Source organism: Ctenopharyngodon idella, chromosome 10 (genome assembly GCF_019924925.1).
Source record: "Ctenopharyngodon idella isolate HZGC_01 chromosome 10, HZGC01, whole genome shotgun sequence".
Taxonomy (NCBI): Eukaryota; Metazoa; Chordata; class Actinopteri; order Cypriniformes; family Xenocyprididae; genus Ctenopharyngodon; species Ctenopharyngodon idella.
Window position 1 is genome coordinate 215280 of NC_067229.1, and position 16738 is coordinate 232017.

Below are 16738 nucleotides of genomic sequence, written 5' to 3' on the forward strand. Positions count from 1 at the left end.
AAGAGACTTTGATAACACTGATGGTTGAAAACACTGAGAAGGATTTGACCTTTATTTCTGCAGTCATACACACAAGAAACAGACGCTGTACATGAAGCTCACACTGCAAAAAACACTTCCTCAGTGTTTCTGTCTTGTTTTCCAGCACAAACATCTAAACATTCTTAAATCAAGAACATTTACTGGAGAAGCAAAAAAGTCTTGTTTAATGAAATGAAGTGAGATTTTGCTTATCTGCTAATAGAGTCAAAAAAATAAACAATTCAAAGGCAGATACATTTTGATACATTTTTTCCTTCATTTCTCTTCTCCAGTAAATGTATCTTGATTTAAGAATGTTTAGATATTTGTGCTGGAAAACAAGACAGAAACACTGAGGAAGAACATGATTATTTGCAGTGTAAAAAAAAACAGGTTCATTATAGCTGCTCAAAACATTGAGGAAGCTCAAAGCTGATGGTTCGATTATTACTGCTGGACGTCACACTAGTCACTGGTTTTTCTTGGACGCCGCTCTAGCGTGCGCGATGAGCAGCGGCAGGAGTGCGAGCAGCGCTATCATCACGCCCAGCAGAGGGCGATAGAAGATCCAGCCGGCGGCGATGGTGAGCAACGACAGCGAACAGGAGACGCAGAGAGCGAAGATCTTCAGCCCCGCCGACACCAGCTCACGCAGCACAGGAACACTGTCCACTGAACCAGAGAGACGTCACTGACTCAACAACCACCCATCAGAGAGAGAGAGAGAGAATGTGTGTGTGTGTGTGTGTGTGTGTTACCCAGTGTGTAGATGATGCGTGTGCTCAGACTGACGGACAGAAACATGAGCGCCCATCCTCCGAGTCTCAGCGCCCACGTCTTCATGGCGTTCAGCTGATGTTCTTTAGCAAACACCTCCTGCAGTGAAACACAAGCACACACACGTAAGCAGTGCGACTGCAGCGGCGGATCCGTGTCATGTGACGCGACGCACCTCTGCTGACAGATCGCCCATGTACAGGATCTCCAGCGCGCCTCCGGCCCGCGTCCTGAAGGCCGTCAGCCGATCCGCCTGCTGCATGGCCACAATACTGACCTACACACACACACACACACACACGAAACCTTCCTCAAAAGCCTGATGATCACATTTGAGACTCATGATTTTTCTTAAAAAATGACGTCTGGATAATCAAGTAATGTGAAGCTGTTTCAGTAAGTGTTCATTTTGAAATATTACTAACAATATCAATGATATTCTTACATTTACTTGATAAAAGTCAGTACAGATTTCACAGGAAAAACAGCTGAAGGACGTTTGTTCAGTTATACTAAAAGATAAAATCTCAATCAGAGACGGAAGGACTGGAGGAGATTGTGTGCGACAGAATTCTTTTATTTCAGAATTCTAACTTTTTTCTCACAATTCCAAGTTTATATCTCACAAACCTTTTTTGTTTTTATTCTGTGGCAGAAATGAGCTTCCATAAGAATAACGTTCTGTTCACTGCTCCACTGACAGTGACTGACACTCGTCATCTGACAGACTGACTGTATTAGGTTTCTCCACAGGAGTGGAGGATGATGTCACATGCACAGAATAAGGGAGCTGACTGGCTGTTCTCACCTTGTGGGCGGAGCCAGGATAGAATCCATCACCGCTGAGACCAGCGTAAGCGAAACGAACACGAACATCACCGACCTGAACAACATGACAACATCACCATGGATACAGCAGTGTGTGTGTGTGTTTGTGTGTGTGTGTGTGTGTGTGTGTGTTTGCTCACCTCTGGACGTCGAGGGTTTGCCGTGTGGTAAAAATAATCATCCTGCACCGTGAGGAAGGTGTTGGACACAGGAACAGGAAGTCCTGTGAGACTCAGCGTCTGGAAGTCATTGATCTGCTCCACCAGCCCTGGAAACACACGCGTGAGCAACACGTGACACGCCTGCTGCGGGACGAGGAAGAGGAAGAGGAGGAAGAGCGTGTGCTACCTTTGGACAGGAAGAGCCTCCCGACCCAGACGTCCGGAGCCACGACCGTCACGCTCTCCACCGCCATGGCACTGAGAAAAACACGACACACACGTCACACACACACGTGTGCAACACACCATCGTTCACCAGACCGCGGCGGCGGCTCACCTGGGGTTCATGTGTCCGACCTCCTGATCGAAGTGTCTGCTGCTGATGACCTCCGACTTCCACTCTGTGTCTGTAAGAAACACAAGCTCAGTGAGACGTTCCTGAGACACTGCGAGAAACGGCAGGAGTCGGCCGACACTCACTGTACGAGTACGTCGTTTCCGTCTTGGTCTCTCCGTTTTCCTTAATGTCCCTGAAAGGAATCAGATGAGTGTGATGAATGTGAGTGAATCAGATGATGAATCAATGATGAATGTGAGTGAATCAGATGATGAATCAATGATGAATGTGAGTGAATCAGATGATGAATCAATGATGAATGCGAGTGAATCAGATGATGAATCAATGATGAATGTGAGTGAATCAGATGATCAATGTGAGTGAATCAGATGATGAATCAATGATGAATGCGAGTGAATCAGATGATCAATGTGAGTGAATCAGATGATGAATCAATGATGAATGCGAGTGAATCAGATGATCAATGTGAGTGAATCAGATGATGAATCAATGATGAATGTGAGTGAATCAGATGATGAATCAATGATGAATGTGAGTGAATCAGATGATGAATCAATGATGAATGCGAGTGAATCAGATGATGAATCAATGATGAATGTGAGTGAATCAGATGATCAATGTGAGTGAATCAGATGATGAATCAATGATGAATGCGAGTGAATCAGATGATCAATGTGAGTGAATCAGATGATGAATCAATGATGAATGCGAGTGAATCAGATGATCAATGTGAGTGAATCAGATGATGAATCAATGATGAATGCGAGTGAATCAGATGATCAATGTGAGTGAATCAGATGATGAATCAATGATGAATGCGAGTGAATCAGATGATCAATGTGAGTGAATCAGATGATGAATCAATGATGAATGCGAGTGAATCAGATGATCAATGTGAGTGAATCAGATGATGAATCAGTATGATGAATGCGAGTGAATCAGATGATGAATCAATGATGAATGTGAGTGAATCAGATGATGAATCAATGATGAATGCGAGTGAATCAGATGATGAATGTGAGTGAATCAGATGATGAATCAGATGATCAATGTGAGTGAATCAGATGATGAATCAGTATGATGAATGTGAGTGAATCAGATGATGAATCAGTATGATGAATGCGAGTGAATGTGCTGATGGCCGTGTGTCAGACAGACGTGTGTCGACCTGCTCTCGCTGTACTCCACCCACTGGTACATCTCCACCCGCCTCTGTAGCTTCACCGCCTGCACCGACACGCCGTAGTTTGGGTCGTACAGCGGCTGCGGACACACAGAACCATCAGTCCATTCCAGTCCCATTCACCGGCTCATAACTGCATTCAGTTCTGATTCTGATTCCATATCCATTCATTTGGATATATATCAGATACAGTAGATCAATGTTTCTCAAGGAAAACAATCTCTGAACTAATGCTGTAAACCAGGGGTTTTAAACTGAAGTTAAAACTACAGGTTAAAATTAACAATTAGTTTGAATACAAACATTTCAGTTTCACATAAGGCATTTTTATAATCATAACATAACTGTTTAATTATGTTTCTACCCAAATTTTTTTTTTTTTTTAAATATAAACATTTAAACAAATACAAATAATGTTTAGTGAAGTTTTGTTCAAGCATTGACTGAAAACAACAGACAAAAATGACAGAATTTTCATTTTTAGGTGAACTATCCCTTTAAATCCAAAGAAGGCTGAACACGAAAGAAAATATTGAAGAATATGGGTAACCAAACAGTTGGTGGGCCCCATTTACTTTCGTAGTATTTTTTACCCATCAGCTGTTTGGTTACTCATATTCTTCAAAATATCTTCTTTAGTGTTCAGCCAAAGAAAGAAATTCATGACAGAGTTTTTTATTTTTGGGTGAACTGTCCCTTTAAGAGTCGATAATGACATTACCTGTGCGGTCCGCAGGGTTCCGGTCAGGTGAACCAGGCGATTGTTATTCTGAGGGTCCAACATCAGGTCTGGATGAAGAGACACGACCTGAGAGAGACCCTCATCCAGAGACGAGCTCGTGCGCAGAGCGCGACCCTACAGACACACGGATGATTGACAGATGGACTGACTGATTGACTGACTGATTGATTGATTGACTGACTCTCACCTCATTTGTGAACAGCACGTATAATGACAGCACGAACAGACACAGGCCCGCGATCACGCCGCCCGTGCTCGCGCTCAGACGCTCCAGGAAACCCTCGGATTTGCGCTCGTGAACGCGCGTGTGCTGCTCACCTGAGAACTGACAGGTGAAGACAGCGTTATTACTGCAGCATTGAGCAGATTGCTGCTATTGAATATTGGAGCGTAAAATTACAAATCAGACATGTAAAGATGAATGACTTACTGCTTCAGTCATTCTGTGTGTTTCAGGAAGAGACACTGATCAACGCGATCGCGAATGTAAACCTTTACCGTCGAAACAACAGCTACGCGCGTCTGTTTCTGAGCAAACTGTCGCTTTAAAACGACCTTACGACGTGAAAAGGAGCGAAACTCACAAAACTCGACCGGTTCAACGGATCGAGGAAGTTTCTGGCGCTGAGCATGCTGGGGGATGTAGTCACTTTCGCGCTGAGCATGCAGGGAAATGTGTATGCACTGTTAAAAACTGCTCAACTGATTAATTGTCATTGCAGAATGTAAACTATATTATCATCCAGGTCTGATCTGATAAATGTGACTGTAAGGCATGAAGATATTAAGTTCTTACAAACTTTAACATGAAGCTGCTATGAATCAATGTTTGTTGTGAAAAGTAGCTACTAAATAAATAAAATGTACTTTAAACTGAGTGCTCAGTTCGTGTATGAATAATAATATATTGAGAAACATTGTTTCATTACAATTAATGTGTTATCTTTAATGGTTTTATTATTGTGAAAATTAATTGGCTCAAATCTAAAAATGTAGCAGAATCTTAAATACTAGGCTTGCTTTCACTGCAGACAGACAGAGAGACGGTGTGTATGTCAGTGACCCTCACATGATGCGAGGATTATGAGTTTAGGATAATAAAGTAATTACACACACACACACACACACACACACACACGGCTGAAGCAGACGGATGAAGTGTGTTTCAGACGGTCAAGCGTCAGAATGCCGGAGTTTGATGTGATTGTTCTGGGAACAGGACTGAAGGTAAGAATCATCAGACTGGCTCATGTTATTGAGTATTGAACAAAACTAGAAGTCTTTCGCATTTCGTGGAGAGAGAGAATGATTGAGTACAGAAAGGCCTTAAAAACTGCTAGATCTGCTTATTTCTCAAATCTTTTAGAAGAAAATAAACACAACCCTAGGTATTTATTTGACACAGTGGCTAAATTAACGAGAAATAAAGCTTCAACTTCTGATGTTTCCAAAGAGCACAGCAGTAATGACTTTATGAACTTCTTTACTTGCAAGATTGACAATATTAGAGAGAAAATAATAACCATGCAACCGTCTACTACAGTATCGCGTCAGACAGTGCATTGTAGTGTCCCTGAGGAAAAATTCAATTCATTTACTGCTTTAGGAGAGGAAGAATTGTCTAAAATTATTAAATCATCGAAATCAACAACATGTATGTTAGACCCTATACCGACTAAGCTATTGAAAGAGATGCTTCCAGAGGTCATAGATCCTCTTCTTAATATCGTTAATTCATCTTTATCACTAGGACTCGTACCGAAAACTTTCAAGCTGGCTATTATTAAACCTCTTATTAAAAAAACACAACTTGATCCTAGAGAATTAGTCAATTACAGGCCGATCTCAAATCTCACTTTTCTGTCAAAAATACTAGAAAAGGCAGTATCATCACAACTATGTTCCTTTTTAGAAAGAAATGGTATCTGTGAGGATTTCCAGTCAGGATTTAGACCGTACCATAGTACTGAGACTGCTCTCATTAGAGTTACTAATGATTTGCTCTTATCATCAGATCGTGGTTGTATCTCTCTATTAGTGTTACTGGATCTTAGTGCTGCATTTGACACTATTGATCACAATATTCTTTTAAATAGACTCGAAAATTATGTTGGCATTAGTGGAATTGCACTGTCATGGTTTAAATCATACTTACCTGACCGTTATCAGTTTGTAGTAGTAAACGAAGAGATGTCATATCGATCACAAGTTCAATATGGAGTACCGCAAGGCTCAGTACTAGGACCGTTACTGTTCACTCTGTACATGCTACCCTTGGGAGATATCATTAGGAAGCATGGCGTTAGTTTTCACTGTTACGCTGATGATACTCAGCTCTATATTTCTTCACACCCTGACGAAACTTACCAATTCACAAAATTAATGGAATGCATAGCTGATATAAAAAATGGGATGATTGTTCTGTTGATGAGTCTCCCAGCCACACCCACCGGCCAGGCCACAGCAGGAAGGAGAGACTCGTCACACCAGAAATTTCCTACTACTAAATTCAGAAAAAACAGATATTCTAATTATTGTACCAAAAACTTCTTCACGTAATCAGGAACAGTTAGTTCATGCATTCATGACCTCAAGGCTAGATTACTGTAACGCTCTACTGGGTGGTTGTTCTGCTCGCCTGATAAACAAACTCCAGCTGGTCCAAAACGAGTTCTTACTAGAACCAGGAAGTATGACCATATTAGCCTGTTTCTGTCAACACTGCATTGGCTTCCTGTTAAACATCGTATAGATTTTAAAATCTTGCTAATTACTTACAAAGCACTAAATGGTTTAGCTCCCCAGTACCTGAGCGAGCTCCTAATTCATTATAGTCCTTCACGTCTATTACGATCTCAGAATTCAGGCCAGCTGATAATACCTAGAATATCAAAATCAACTGCAGGCGGTAGATCCTTCTCCTGTTTAGCACCTAAACTCTGGAACAATCTTTCTATCACTGTTCGGGAAGCAGACACACTCTGTCAGTTTAAATCTAGACTAAAAACACATCTGTTTAAACTTGCATACACATAACACATTATCTACTTCTATAATTCAAATCATGTAAATTATTATTCTGCATAGATTAGGTCAGCCGGAACCGGGAACACTTCCCGTAACACCTGAAGTACTCGCTACATCATAAGAAGAATGGCGTCTACGCTAATATTAGTCTCTCTCTGTTTATCCCGAGGTTTGCTGCAGCCTGTCAGATCCAGGCCGTATCCAGATGGGATGAAGGACCTGCATCTAGACATGTTGATAACTCAGCTCTGACGTTTCAACTAAACTATCCTCTGCGAAGGCCTCCTTCCCTTTACTTTCCCTATGTATAGATATCAAAACGTTATCAAAATTATTCTAGTTCGCATAGATCCGCGGACACAACTAATTTTTCTGTATTATGCGGACCAGACAAGTAATTTGGCAATAACACTTTTTTAAAAAGACCAAGCTTCTGCGCACACACACACACTCAAACACGCAAACCTATAGACTAAACACATAAATGAATGGCAAGAATGCATTAAAGGTATTCAGTTTTCAGTAGGAAAGGTGTCATTTAAAGCGGCCCCTAAAGTAATAACAATTTTTACAAAGGAAGTGATTCAATCAAAAACCAACTTTAGCTCGATAATAATTTCATTGTTCTTAGCGCTGCTGTAAATCCAAAACAATCTCTGTCAATTAATTTTCCTATTGTCACTGTGAAGCTGCTTTGAAACAATATGTATTGTGAAAAGCGCTATATAAATGAAGACGACTTGACTTGTTGATGATGTTCCTGTTCAATCATCTGCTCGTGTCCTGCAGGAATGTGTTTTATCTGGACTGATGTCAGTCAACGGGAAGAAGGTCCTTCATATAGACTGTAACCCATATTATGGAGGAGAGAGCGCCTCTATTTCACCCCTGGAGGAGGTCAGCCGTCACACACACACACACACACACACACACACTCACACACACATCGTCAGCAGCGGTCACTCAAGTATGACTGTCCTTGGGTCGTCTACTCTTGGGTCTTTAGATGGCTGTAGAGGCCGATCCGTGATCCGCACACTTTGCTGCAGTGTGGGCAGAGCAGAGCGGTGATCTTTGGTGGTGGTTGGGCTTTTTTATCTTTCTCCTTGTGAAGCTGACGCTTTGTCTCTGTTCACGGCAGAGTTCTATTTCATGATGTGCAGCACCTTCTTGCATGGATTTCCGGTCCATCGAAGTTGGTTCTGCATTATTACAGTGGTGATGCTGGTCATGTTGGCTTCCCTAAAGACGCTGATGTTGGTGCGTCTGTCCTCCCAGCTGATCCTCAGAATCTTTCGTAAGGCTGCCTTTGTTCACAGCATTTTTCCTGTAGTTGCCGTGCTGTGAATATCATGTCTGCTGTACCTCTGGATGGGCGGAAGCCACACTGTGATTCTGGGAGGACTTTCTCAGACAGTGGTAGCAGTCGGTTTGCAAGGACATGAGCAAGGACTTTGCCGGGTGTTGACAGGAGCGAGATGCCCCTGCAATTTCCACATTCAGCCTTGTCCTCCTTCTTGAATATGGTCACTATTAGAGCATCCCTGAGCTCCGAGGGAAGTTCTTATTATTCCCAGACCTTGAGGAGTAGGGCATGAATGTGGTACAGGAGCTCTGATCCACCTTCCTTTAAAATCTCAGCTGGGATCCCATCTGGATCGGCGGCCTTATTGTTCTTGGCTCCTGATAGCGTCTTGTACCTCTGTTATAGTTGGAGGTCTCCCCATGTCTTCTCTGATGGGGATCTGTTTGGTAATGTCTATTTCAGTTGTGCTGTAACTGTTGAGGTGTTCTTGGAAGTGCTTAATGGACTCATTGTCCTTCAGCAGCTCCTGCCCATCCTTTGTGCACAAGGGGTTTAGGCCGCCCACGGTAGCTTGGATCTCTGGTACAACAACATAGACATTGAGCCACTGTTTGGAGCGGGGGTGTCTCCAAGATGCCTTAAATGTGTTTTTCTGTTGAAAGAAGGTGTTAGTGATGGTGAGGTTGTACTGAGCACACTTGTCGAGGAGCATAACTCACACATACACACACACACACACACCAATCTGTATTGTACAAAGCGCTGTAGAAATAAAGCTGACTTGACTTGTTCTTCTGAACAGCTTTATAAGAGGTTCCAGGTTCCTGCTCCTTCTACATCAATGGGACGCGGGAAAGACTGGAATGTGGATCTGATACCTAAGTTTCTCCTTGCAAACGGTGAGAGTCATGTGTGTGAGAAAGAGTGTGTGTGTGAGTGTGTGTGTGAGTATGATGATGTGTTGATGATGATGATGATGATGATGATGGTGATGATGATGGTGGTGAGGATGGTGGTGGTGATGATGGTGGTGATGATGATGATGGTGGTGATGATGATGATGGTGGTGATGATGGTGGTGAGGATGGTGGTGGTGATGATGGTGGTGGTGATGATGGTGGTGATGATGATGGTGGTGATGGTGGTGGTGATGATGGTGGTGGTGATGATGGTGATGATGGTGGTGGTGGTGATGATGATGGTGGTGATGATGATGGTGATGATGATGGTGTCTCTTCATCACAGGGCAGCTGGTGAAGATGCTGCTCTACACTGAAGTCACTCGCTATCTGGACTTCAAGGTGGTTGAAGGCAGTTTCGTGTTCAAAGGAGGGAAACTTCACAAAGTTCCCTGCACTGAGACTGAGACGCAGAATTCAGGTAACTTTTAATAATTTCCAATTACTTTTTATTTTTATACTGTATTTCCCATTTTCATTTTAGTCAAAGTTTTAGTCATTTTGTTGTGTTTTTGTTATTTTATTAGTTTTATTTTTTCAAATTTTTTTTATAGTTTTATGAATTTTTATTTCAGTGTTCACTTTAGTTATTTTAGTATTTCAATGTAAAGTAAACGAAAATGAGAAATGTTGCCTTGGCAAGTAACTGAAAAAAAAAGTTTTTTAATATTTTATTTCAGTTACCGTTTCATTCATTTCAAGTAACGTAAATATTTCTTAAGGATGTTTTTAGTTTTAGTTCAGGATGATAACCCTGGTGTTTCTCTCAGATCTGATGGGGATGTTTGACAAGCGCAGGTTCCGTAAGTTCATGTCCTTCATCCTGAACTTCGAGGAGAACGATCCGCGGACGCATCATGACATGGACCCGCGCAGAACCACCATGAGGGACGTGTTCCGTCACTTTGACCTGGGTGATGATGTCATGGAGTTCACAGGTCATGCTCTCGCCCTTCACGTCAACGACGAGTGAGAATACAAACTCATATGATATTAGACTTTATTTGAAGGGAGCACACTTCCTGATTCTGGAAAATATAGAGATAATGAACAGTATTAGTAAAATATTACATTGTCCATGCTATGCTAATGTCTCAGATGTTACTCAGTTCAGTGTGTGTCTGTGTGATTTTGTTGACCTGTGAAACTGTGTGTCGGTCAGTTATCTGGAGCAGCCGTGTCTGACGACCATCAACCGGATCAAGCTGTACTCCGAGTCTCTGGCGCGCTACAGCTTCAGCCCGTTTCTTTACCCGCTGTTCGGTCTGGGCGAGCTGCCGCAGGGATTCGTCAGGTAACCTGAGATTCAGACATGGCATGAGACCAATGAGCGCTCACACATGAAGCCTGACAGACGCGTGTCGCTCCGCAGGCTCAGCGCCGTCTACGGGAACTGCTACATGCTGAACAGACGCGTGGACGAGATCGTGATGGAGGGCGGCCATGTGGCAGCGGTGCGGTCTGAAGGAGAGGTGAGCAGAAACGCACCTTCATCCGCCGCTCGTGATGACGGTGATGTCGATGATGATCTGTGTTTGTGTCCCGATGAAGGTCTTCCGCTGTAAGCAGCTGATCTGCGACCCCAGTTACGTGCCGGAGCGCGTGAAGAAGGCCGGCCGCATCATACGGGTCATCTGTCTGCTCAACCACCCCATCAAAAACACGCACGATGCCAACTCCTGCCAGATCATCATCCCGCAGACGCACCTCAACAGGAAGTCAGGTGAGAGCACCTGAACGTGTTTCCTTTTGTGTGGTCTCCGTCTTCAGCGCACCATCAGCGTGCGTCTGTGGTTTGTGTGCAGATATCTACGTGTGTCTGGTGTCCTACTCTCATAACGTGGCCACCGAAGGGAAGTACATCGCTGCTGTGAGCACCATGGTGGAGACCAGCAATCCTGAGAAGGAAGTTCAGCCCGGTTTGGCGCTGCTGGAGCCCATCATGGAGAAGTGAGCACCAAACCTCTCAGCAGTGGCGTGATGTACATGCGTGTCACTCACGGTACTTCTGTCCCGCAGGTTTGTGTCCGTCAGTAACCTGATGGTCCCGATGGACGACGGCCGCCGGAGTCAGGTAACGAACGCTCAAGTCAAGTCAGCTTTATGTCTGCTGCGCTTCATACAGAATAAATTGTTTGAAAGCAGCTTCACAGTGATAAACTCAGTTCTGCTGTAAAGCTGCTCTAAAAAGACAATAGGGTCACACAGAGCTGCAGGATTCTGGATAACTTGAGAATCATGATTATTTTTGTCTCAAACAGAGATTGCGATTCTGAACAGAAAACTAAAAAAATAACATGTAATTTACTAGAGGTTCTGACAAAATTTCTGCAGTCTATTTAAAATGTTTAATTAATCTGAATGAATTATTTAAAAAATCTGTTTGAGTGAATGATTCAATGACTCACTCAAAAAGACTTCATTACTGGATCTGTGTTTTTGAATGAATCTCTTAAATGAATGATTCAATGACAAATACATATTTTAACAGTCACTTGTCGCCACCTACTGGTGTAATGATGTAATGAATACAATCTTTATTTGAAGCATCAAGTTACTTTCAAAAGGTGATTTACTTGATTTTGATTGCTACTGTAGACATCAGTGTTTATATTTAAGCTATAAACTTTTATCGCAGTACTTCTGTGATAATATGAATATTTGTAACACAGAAATAACGGTACCGTGTGTTACATATCTATACATGACTGGATGATGTACGCAGATCTGAATGTTCGCTGTGATCGTATTTTATTAAACGTAGAGCCGAATCGCTGTCATTTAGGAATGAGATCGTGTGGGTGTTTGAATCGAGATCGCCATCTTTCAACGATTAATCGTGCTGTTCTAGTGTCATGTGACACCAACACCCGCCAGCACTGCTGATTATTGTGTTTTTCATCTAGATCTTCATCTCTCGATCGTACGACCCCACGACGCACTTCGAGACCGACACCGAAGACATCATGGATCTGTACCGCCGCATCACGGGGTCAGAGTTCATCTTCAGGAACCCCAGAGACGGCGACAGCGACTCTGATGAGTGAACGAGGGATCGTTCAGCCAAACGTGATCATTCTGTCATCATTATCATTTGAACACAACTGAGAAACACTGTCTGTGGGTTTTTGTCTGCCAGTGTTGTTTGGTTCCCAATGTTCTTCAAAATATCTACTGAAAAACGAAAGTCGCGCAGGTAAATGATGACAGAACGATCGTTTTTGGGTGGACGATCCCTTTAAGGGTCAGTAATTCCCCCTGCTGTCGATTTTCTGTGACAGAAATATGAAACTGTGCGAGACTTGAGCTGAATCAGGCTGCGTCTACATTCATCCGGACACATTTGAAATCCGTCCACACTTTCAAGCGTTTTCCAAAAGTTTCTCTTACTCTTAAAACATCGAACTGCATGAAAGCTAATAAAAGCTCCCTGAGATGATACCGTATCAAGTTCTCACGCTACTGACGCAAAATATCTCACCCTTTTACTGGTCGCACTTAATCATGTTTGACTGCAGTACACTTCCTGTCACCTCTGCAGGATTGTAAAATGAAGATTGTACAGTCACATTTATCTTCAGCAACACTATGAAAGTGAATAGCACATATGGACACATAATATATATTGTAGTTTGAGAGAGCGCCTTCTAAAAGCTTTTCGCAGGACAAAAATGCATCAAAATATTGAGAAAATTATGCTTTTTCACATGTATCTGGATTCATGTAGACGTATTCTATAGTTCAATTCTGTCAACTATAGAATCAAACCAACATTAAATAGAGAAAGACACGTGAACACAATGAAATGAGTGATGGTAGTTTGTGTAGATCTTTTCTTGTGAACACTGATGTTTGTTGTAAGTGTTTCCTTCATTTGCATTTGCAGATATTCACGTTCTCCCTGTAGTCCTACAGTAGCCAACTTCTGTTTCCTGTGTGTTCTGTCATGTGTGGTAGATGGTAACGCTGGTGCTAATAAAGATGTGACGTGATGACGAGTGTGATTGTGTCTGATCGCACATGAGCTCAGATTAACCCGTTATCACAGAGGACAGAGAGATTAACAGCCTCAATCTGGGACACACACACACACACACACATTTAATACCTTTAATCTGTCTGTATTCACTATACATTCATCAGCAGAACTCTGCCATAAAGACATTTACAGAGGTCATGTGACACACATGAGGAAATGACATCACAAAACATGTTTCCTGCGTGATGCTGTCATTCGACGGCGCTCGAGGCCGGAGGGGGAATCAACGCGGCCGCTACTAATCGTCTCTCGCTGGACAGGAAGTTGAACGTCGCACATGCGTTAGGCTGCAAGAGAAAGGATTCAAATGGTGAACCTGCGCTGACGTGTGGCTTTATAAAGTGAAGAGAATGTGAGGGCGTTTACCGTGTCCTGAACCTCGACGGCGATGCCTTTCTTCCTCAGGAAGTCCAGCACGTTTGGATCCAGACGTTCAGTACGAGCTCCCGTCCCCAAAACCAGAACCTCTGCAAGACCACCATCAGTTACTGTTAGCTAGGGCTGGGACAATACATCGATTCTCAATACACTGAATCTGGATCGATCCTGATGTTTTCCCTCTTAAATCGATTCTGAGCTTAGTTTTAACAGCAGATGGCGCTCTAGGCTAGTTTTTTAACCACACACTCAAAAGCTCATGAAGAAGAGTGCTGGAGAGCGCTTGTGCGTTCGGCTGAGTCATGTCAGGTTAAATACACCTCGGCTCAGAATGCTTTTATGACGCCAGATTAATGTAAACGGCCCACTGAACATTCTTGTAATTTGCTGGTTTAAGTGGTGTGTGAAGAGGAACTGTAAGCAAGCGGAGTAACGCTACGTGTGTTTCTAAAGCACGCAGCGCCATCTGCTGTTAAAGACTAAGCTCAGGATCGATTCGAGAGAGAGAATCGCAATGGAAAATATCAGAATCACTCCAGATTCTTTGTATCGCGAATCGATATATTGTCCTAGCCCTACTATTACAATTCGTTTTCTCGTTTTAGGTGATTCGTGGCCACGTTGAACTAATTCATTTCCTCGTTTTGATTTAACTAAAACAAGGGAACAAATTATTAAAACGTGGACATGATTTAGAAAAATGAGGGAACAAATTATTATATCATCTGCACAATTTACTTTAAAGAGAGGGAATGAATTAGTAAAGCGAGCTGATGTATTAGTAAGTTGTGGGACGAATTAACACTTCGTTCCCACGATATACATATTTTTCCCGCATGTCATGTGTGGGCCTCCGTAGAAATAAAATAGAATATAAAAAAAGCTAGTTGCCAAGGCAACATTTCTCATTTTCATTTAGTTTAACTTGATGTACTAAAATAACTAAAACTGAAATAAAAACTAATAAAAATGTCAAACATACAACAAACTTTTAACTAAAATAAAAAAATTCTAAATATTAATAAAAACTATAATAGTATCTCAAAGTCATACTTCTATAACCCTGCTGCATACTAGCTTTTACAGTAGTGCACTAATAAAGAATGAAGTTGCGTCCAGTTCAGAGGTAAAAACTTTTGTCGGTCTGATCAAAGAAATAAAGCTGGAAAGAAAGTGACGTTGCAATTAGATTAGCAACTTTTCACACCCCTTTACCAACTTTTTTTTCCCAAAAATGTGGCTAGCGACAAATTTAGCGACTTTTTGGTCTGCTGGTTAACATGTAGTCGTTTCGTTGTCTGACAGAACAGCTTTATTGGACATTCAGCTATATATTATATTAAAGTACAGAATGTGAGCTCGGATTAGGAGAGAAACAGATGTAAAGTGACGACAGGTTGAACATTACGTCGTTTAGCGACATTTAGCTACTTTCTGAGCAGCTGTTTTCCACTGAAGACAGCAGGTGGCGCTGGTGCACATCTGGAGGAATGGTGTATTTGCTCACCGATGCGCGGCTCCAGCAGATGAAACAGAGACAAGCTCTCCTCCGTGATGTCCGTGTGACGGCCCACCTGTAACAGAAACACACACCGCAGTGAGCGCGAGGCGAGCGTGAAGCGCGAGGGTTTGAGCTTCGATCTGCACTCACGTTCCACTGCAGGATGGCCGGCGGCACCACGGCACACGGGCCCAGCACTCTGTTGCCGCTGATGTTGAATCCTCGCGGGCTGTAGCTGTAGATGATGGTTCCTGCCTCCGCCTCCTTCTGCATCACGGACACTGTGGTCCTCTGGTACAGCTCGTCATCGGCGGGGCCGAGCCTGTGGCTGCGCGCCGGAGCGACTCTGCAGCAGCACAAACAGATGCATGTCGCATTTAATAGATCACGCTTTCATTAAAACATTGATAGCGGGTTTGTAAAAGGTGTTTTATGCATGAGTTCTCACTGCATTTACACTGTTCTGACCAGCAGGGGTCGCTAGCGTGTGGCGTCTCCAGCAATTCGAAACGAAGAGTGAATTATTTTTGTGATGCTATTGGTTCAATTGATTCAAAGCTTCAAAAAGCTTCATTTTCCCCATCACTACCAACTTGATTTGTTGCAAACTCAGCGTGGGGAAATCTTTCGCTCTCATGCGAAAGTCGCAATCGTGTGGATTCCTCTAGAAATCACTGGATTTTGCCTGCGAAAATTCGCAAAACAGCGGGAATCTTTGGACGGTCTACTATTTTTCCCAAAACGTCCAGTGCACTCCACCGCACACACCGTATCCCATCATGCAGTGCGCTTGACCTTCTACATATTTCTAGTGGAATTAATTAATCTGAAGTAATAAATCAGCCGTGAGCTTCTTTCTTGACTCATTATTTGATCAGACTGACAAAACTTTAAATATTTTCATAGACAAATTTAAATAAATTTATTATTTATATAGAAATAATTTTATCTCTGGGATAGCTAGACACGACTTAAACATGCTAATTAAACCTAAGGTCATGTGACATAGCTTACTACTGCTCAAGTATTGTATCTCGTACTATACAGTGCGCAGCTGACAGTAAATACTACACACACTACAGTACACTAGAGTGATTCACTGCATCAGAGACATCAGGACACGTTCATTCTCATCTGCAGCGACACGCTTACCGGGTCAGAGCTGGAAGAACCCTCGAACCGAGCCGCAGTCCGTGAACGCATCCCGGTGACAGTAACCTCGCGCAGCTCACAGCGGCCATGACGCGCGGAATTCACGGGATCGCGTGCACACGGACACATTTGACTGGCACACACTGCCGGTGTCAACATCCTCCGCAGGTTGACGTTTCTCATCTGCCCATCTTAATGTTACAAATCTAACAGCTTCATACCTGTATATATTATTGTGTTCTCTTATATTCACATTTCAGTTTTCAGCTATGATTTTATGTAAGCTCCAGCATGCCAATGACAAAA

The 16738-nt window shown here is 42.8% G+C and overlaps 3 protein-coding genes across 3 annotated transcripts; 1 reads left to right on the forward strand and 2 right to left on the reverse strand.

Annotated features, from left to right (window-relative positions):
• Nucleotides 1-18: 18 nt before the first annotated feature.
• Nucleotides 19-4717, reverse strand: LOC127521347 (transmembrane protein 43). Its single transcript, XM_051910566.1, has 12 exons — nt 4501-4717; nt 4258-4395; nt 4050-4184; nt 3314-3408; nt 2268-2317; nt 2125-2194; nt 1975-2045; nt 1767-1894; nt 1607-1681; nt 974-1075; nt 780-897; nt 19-693 (listed from the first exon to the last, which is right to left on the reverse strand). Exons 1-12 carry the CDS (start codon nt 4510-4512, stop codon nt 491-493), a joined length of 1197 nt encoding a protein of 398 aa, XP_051766526.1. The 5' UTR covers nt 4513-4717; the 3' UTR covers nt 19-490.
• A 141-nt stretch (nt 4718-4858) lies between these two features.
• On the forward strand, nt 4859-13303 carry zgc:112334 (uncharacterized protein LOC619199 homolog). The gene is made up of 11 exons (XM_051910560.1): nt 4859-5297; nt 7887-7994; nt 9206-9302; nt 9649-9783; nt 10133-10331; nt 10525-10656; nt 10735-10834; nt 10914-11085; nt 11168-11312; nt 11382-11436; nt 12269-13303. Exons 1-11 carry the CDS (start codon nt 5256-5258, stop codon nt 12407-12409), a joined length of 1326 nt encoding a protein of 441 aa, XP_051766520.1. The 5' UTR covers nt 4859-5255; the 3' UTR covers nt 12410-13303.
• Nucleotides 13304-13458: 155 nt separating this feature from the next.
• On the reverse strand, nt 13459-16708 carry ndufaf3 (NADH:ubiquinone oxidoreductase complex assembly factor). Its single transcript, XM_051910587.1, has 5 exons — nt 16433-16708; nt 15431-15626; nt 15287-15353; nt 13768-13868; nt 13459-13688 (listed from the first exon to the last, which is right to left on the reverse strand). Exons 1-5 carry the CDS (start codon nt 16519-16521, stop codon nt 13593-13595), a joined length of 549 nt encoding a protein of 182 aa, XP_051766547.1. The 5' UTR covers nt 16522-16708; the 3' UTR covers nt 13459-13592.
• Between the last annotated feature and the right edge of the window lie 30 nt (nt 16709-16738).

Excerpts from the sequence above, each read along its gene's own strand:
- zgc:112334 (XM_051910560.1), top strand. The coding sequence starts at position 5,256 with ATGCCGGAGTTTGATGTGATTGTTCTGGGAACAGGACTGAAG. Across the intron at positions 7,995-9,205 it reads CTATTTCACCCCTGGAGGAG|CTTTATAAGAGGTTCCAGGT; the intron begins GTCAGCCGTCAC and ends TCTTCTGAACAG. Across the intron at positions 10,657-10,734 it reads CTGCCGCAGGGATTCGTCAG|GCTCAGCGCCGTCTACGGGA; the intron begins GTAACCTGAGAT and ends GTCGCTCCGCAG.
- LOC127521347 (XM_051910566.1), bottom strand. Across the intron at positions 4,185-4,257 it reads ACGTGCTGTTCACAAATGAG|GGTCGCGCTCTGCGCACGAG; the intron begins GTGAGAGTCAGT and ends GTGTGTCTGTAG. Across the intron at positions 1,076-1,606 it reads ATCCTGGCTCCGCCCACAAG|GTCAGTATTGTGGCCATGCA; the intron begins GTGAGAACAGCC and ends GTGTGTGTGTAG.
- ndufaf3 (XM_051910587.1), bottom strand. The coding sequence starts at position 16,521 with ATGGCCGCTGTGAGCTGCGCGAGGTTACTGTCACCGGGATGCGTTCAC. Across the intron at positions 15,354-15,430 it reads CGGCCATCCTGCAGTGGAAC|GTGGGCCGTCACACGGACAT; the intron begins GTGAGTGCAGAT and ends TTTCTGTTACAG. Across the intron at positions 13,689-13,767 it reads CCGTCGAGGTTCAGGACACG|CCTAACGCATGTGCGACGTT; the intron begins GTAAACGCCCTC and ends TTTCTCTTGCAG.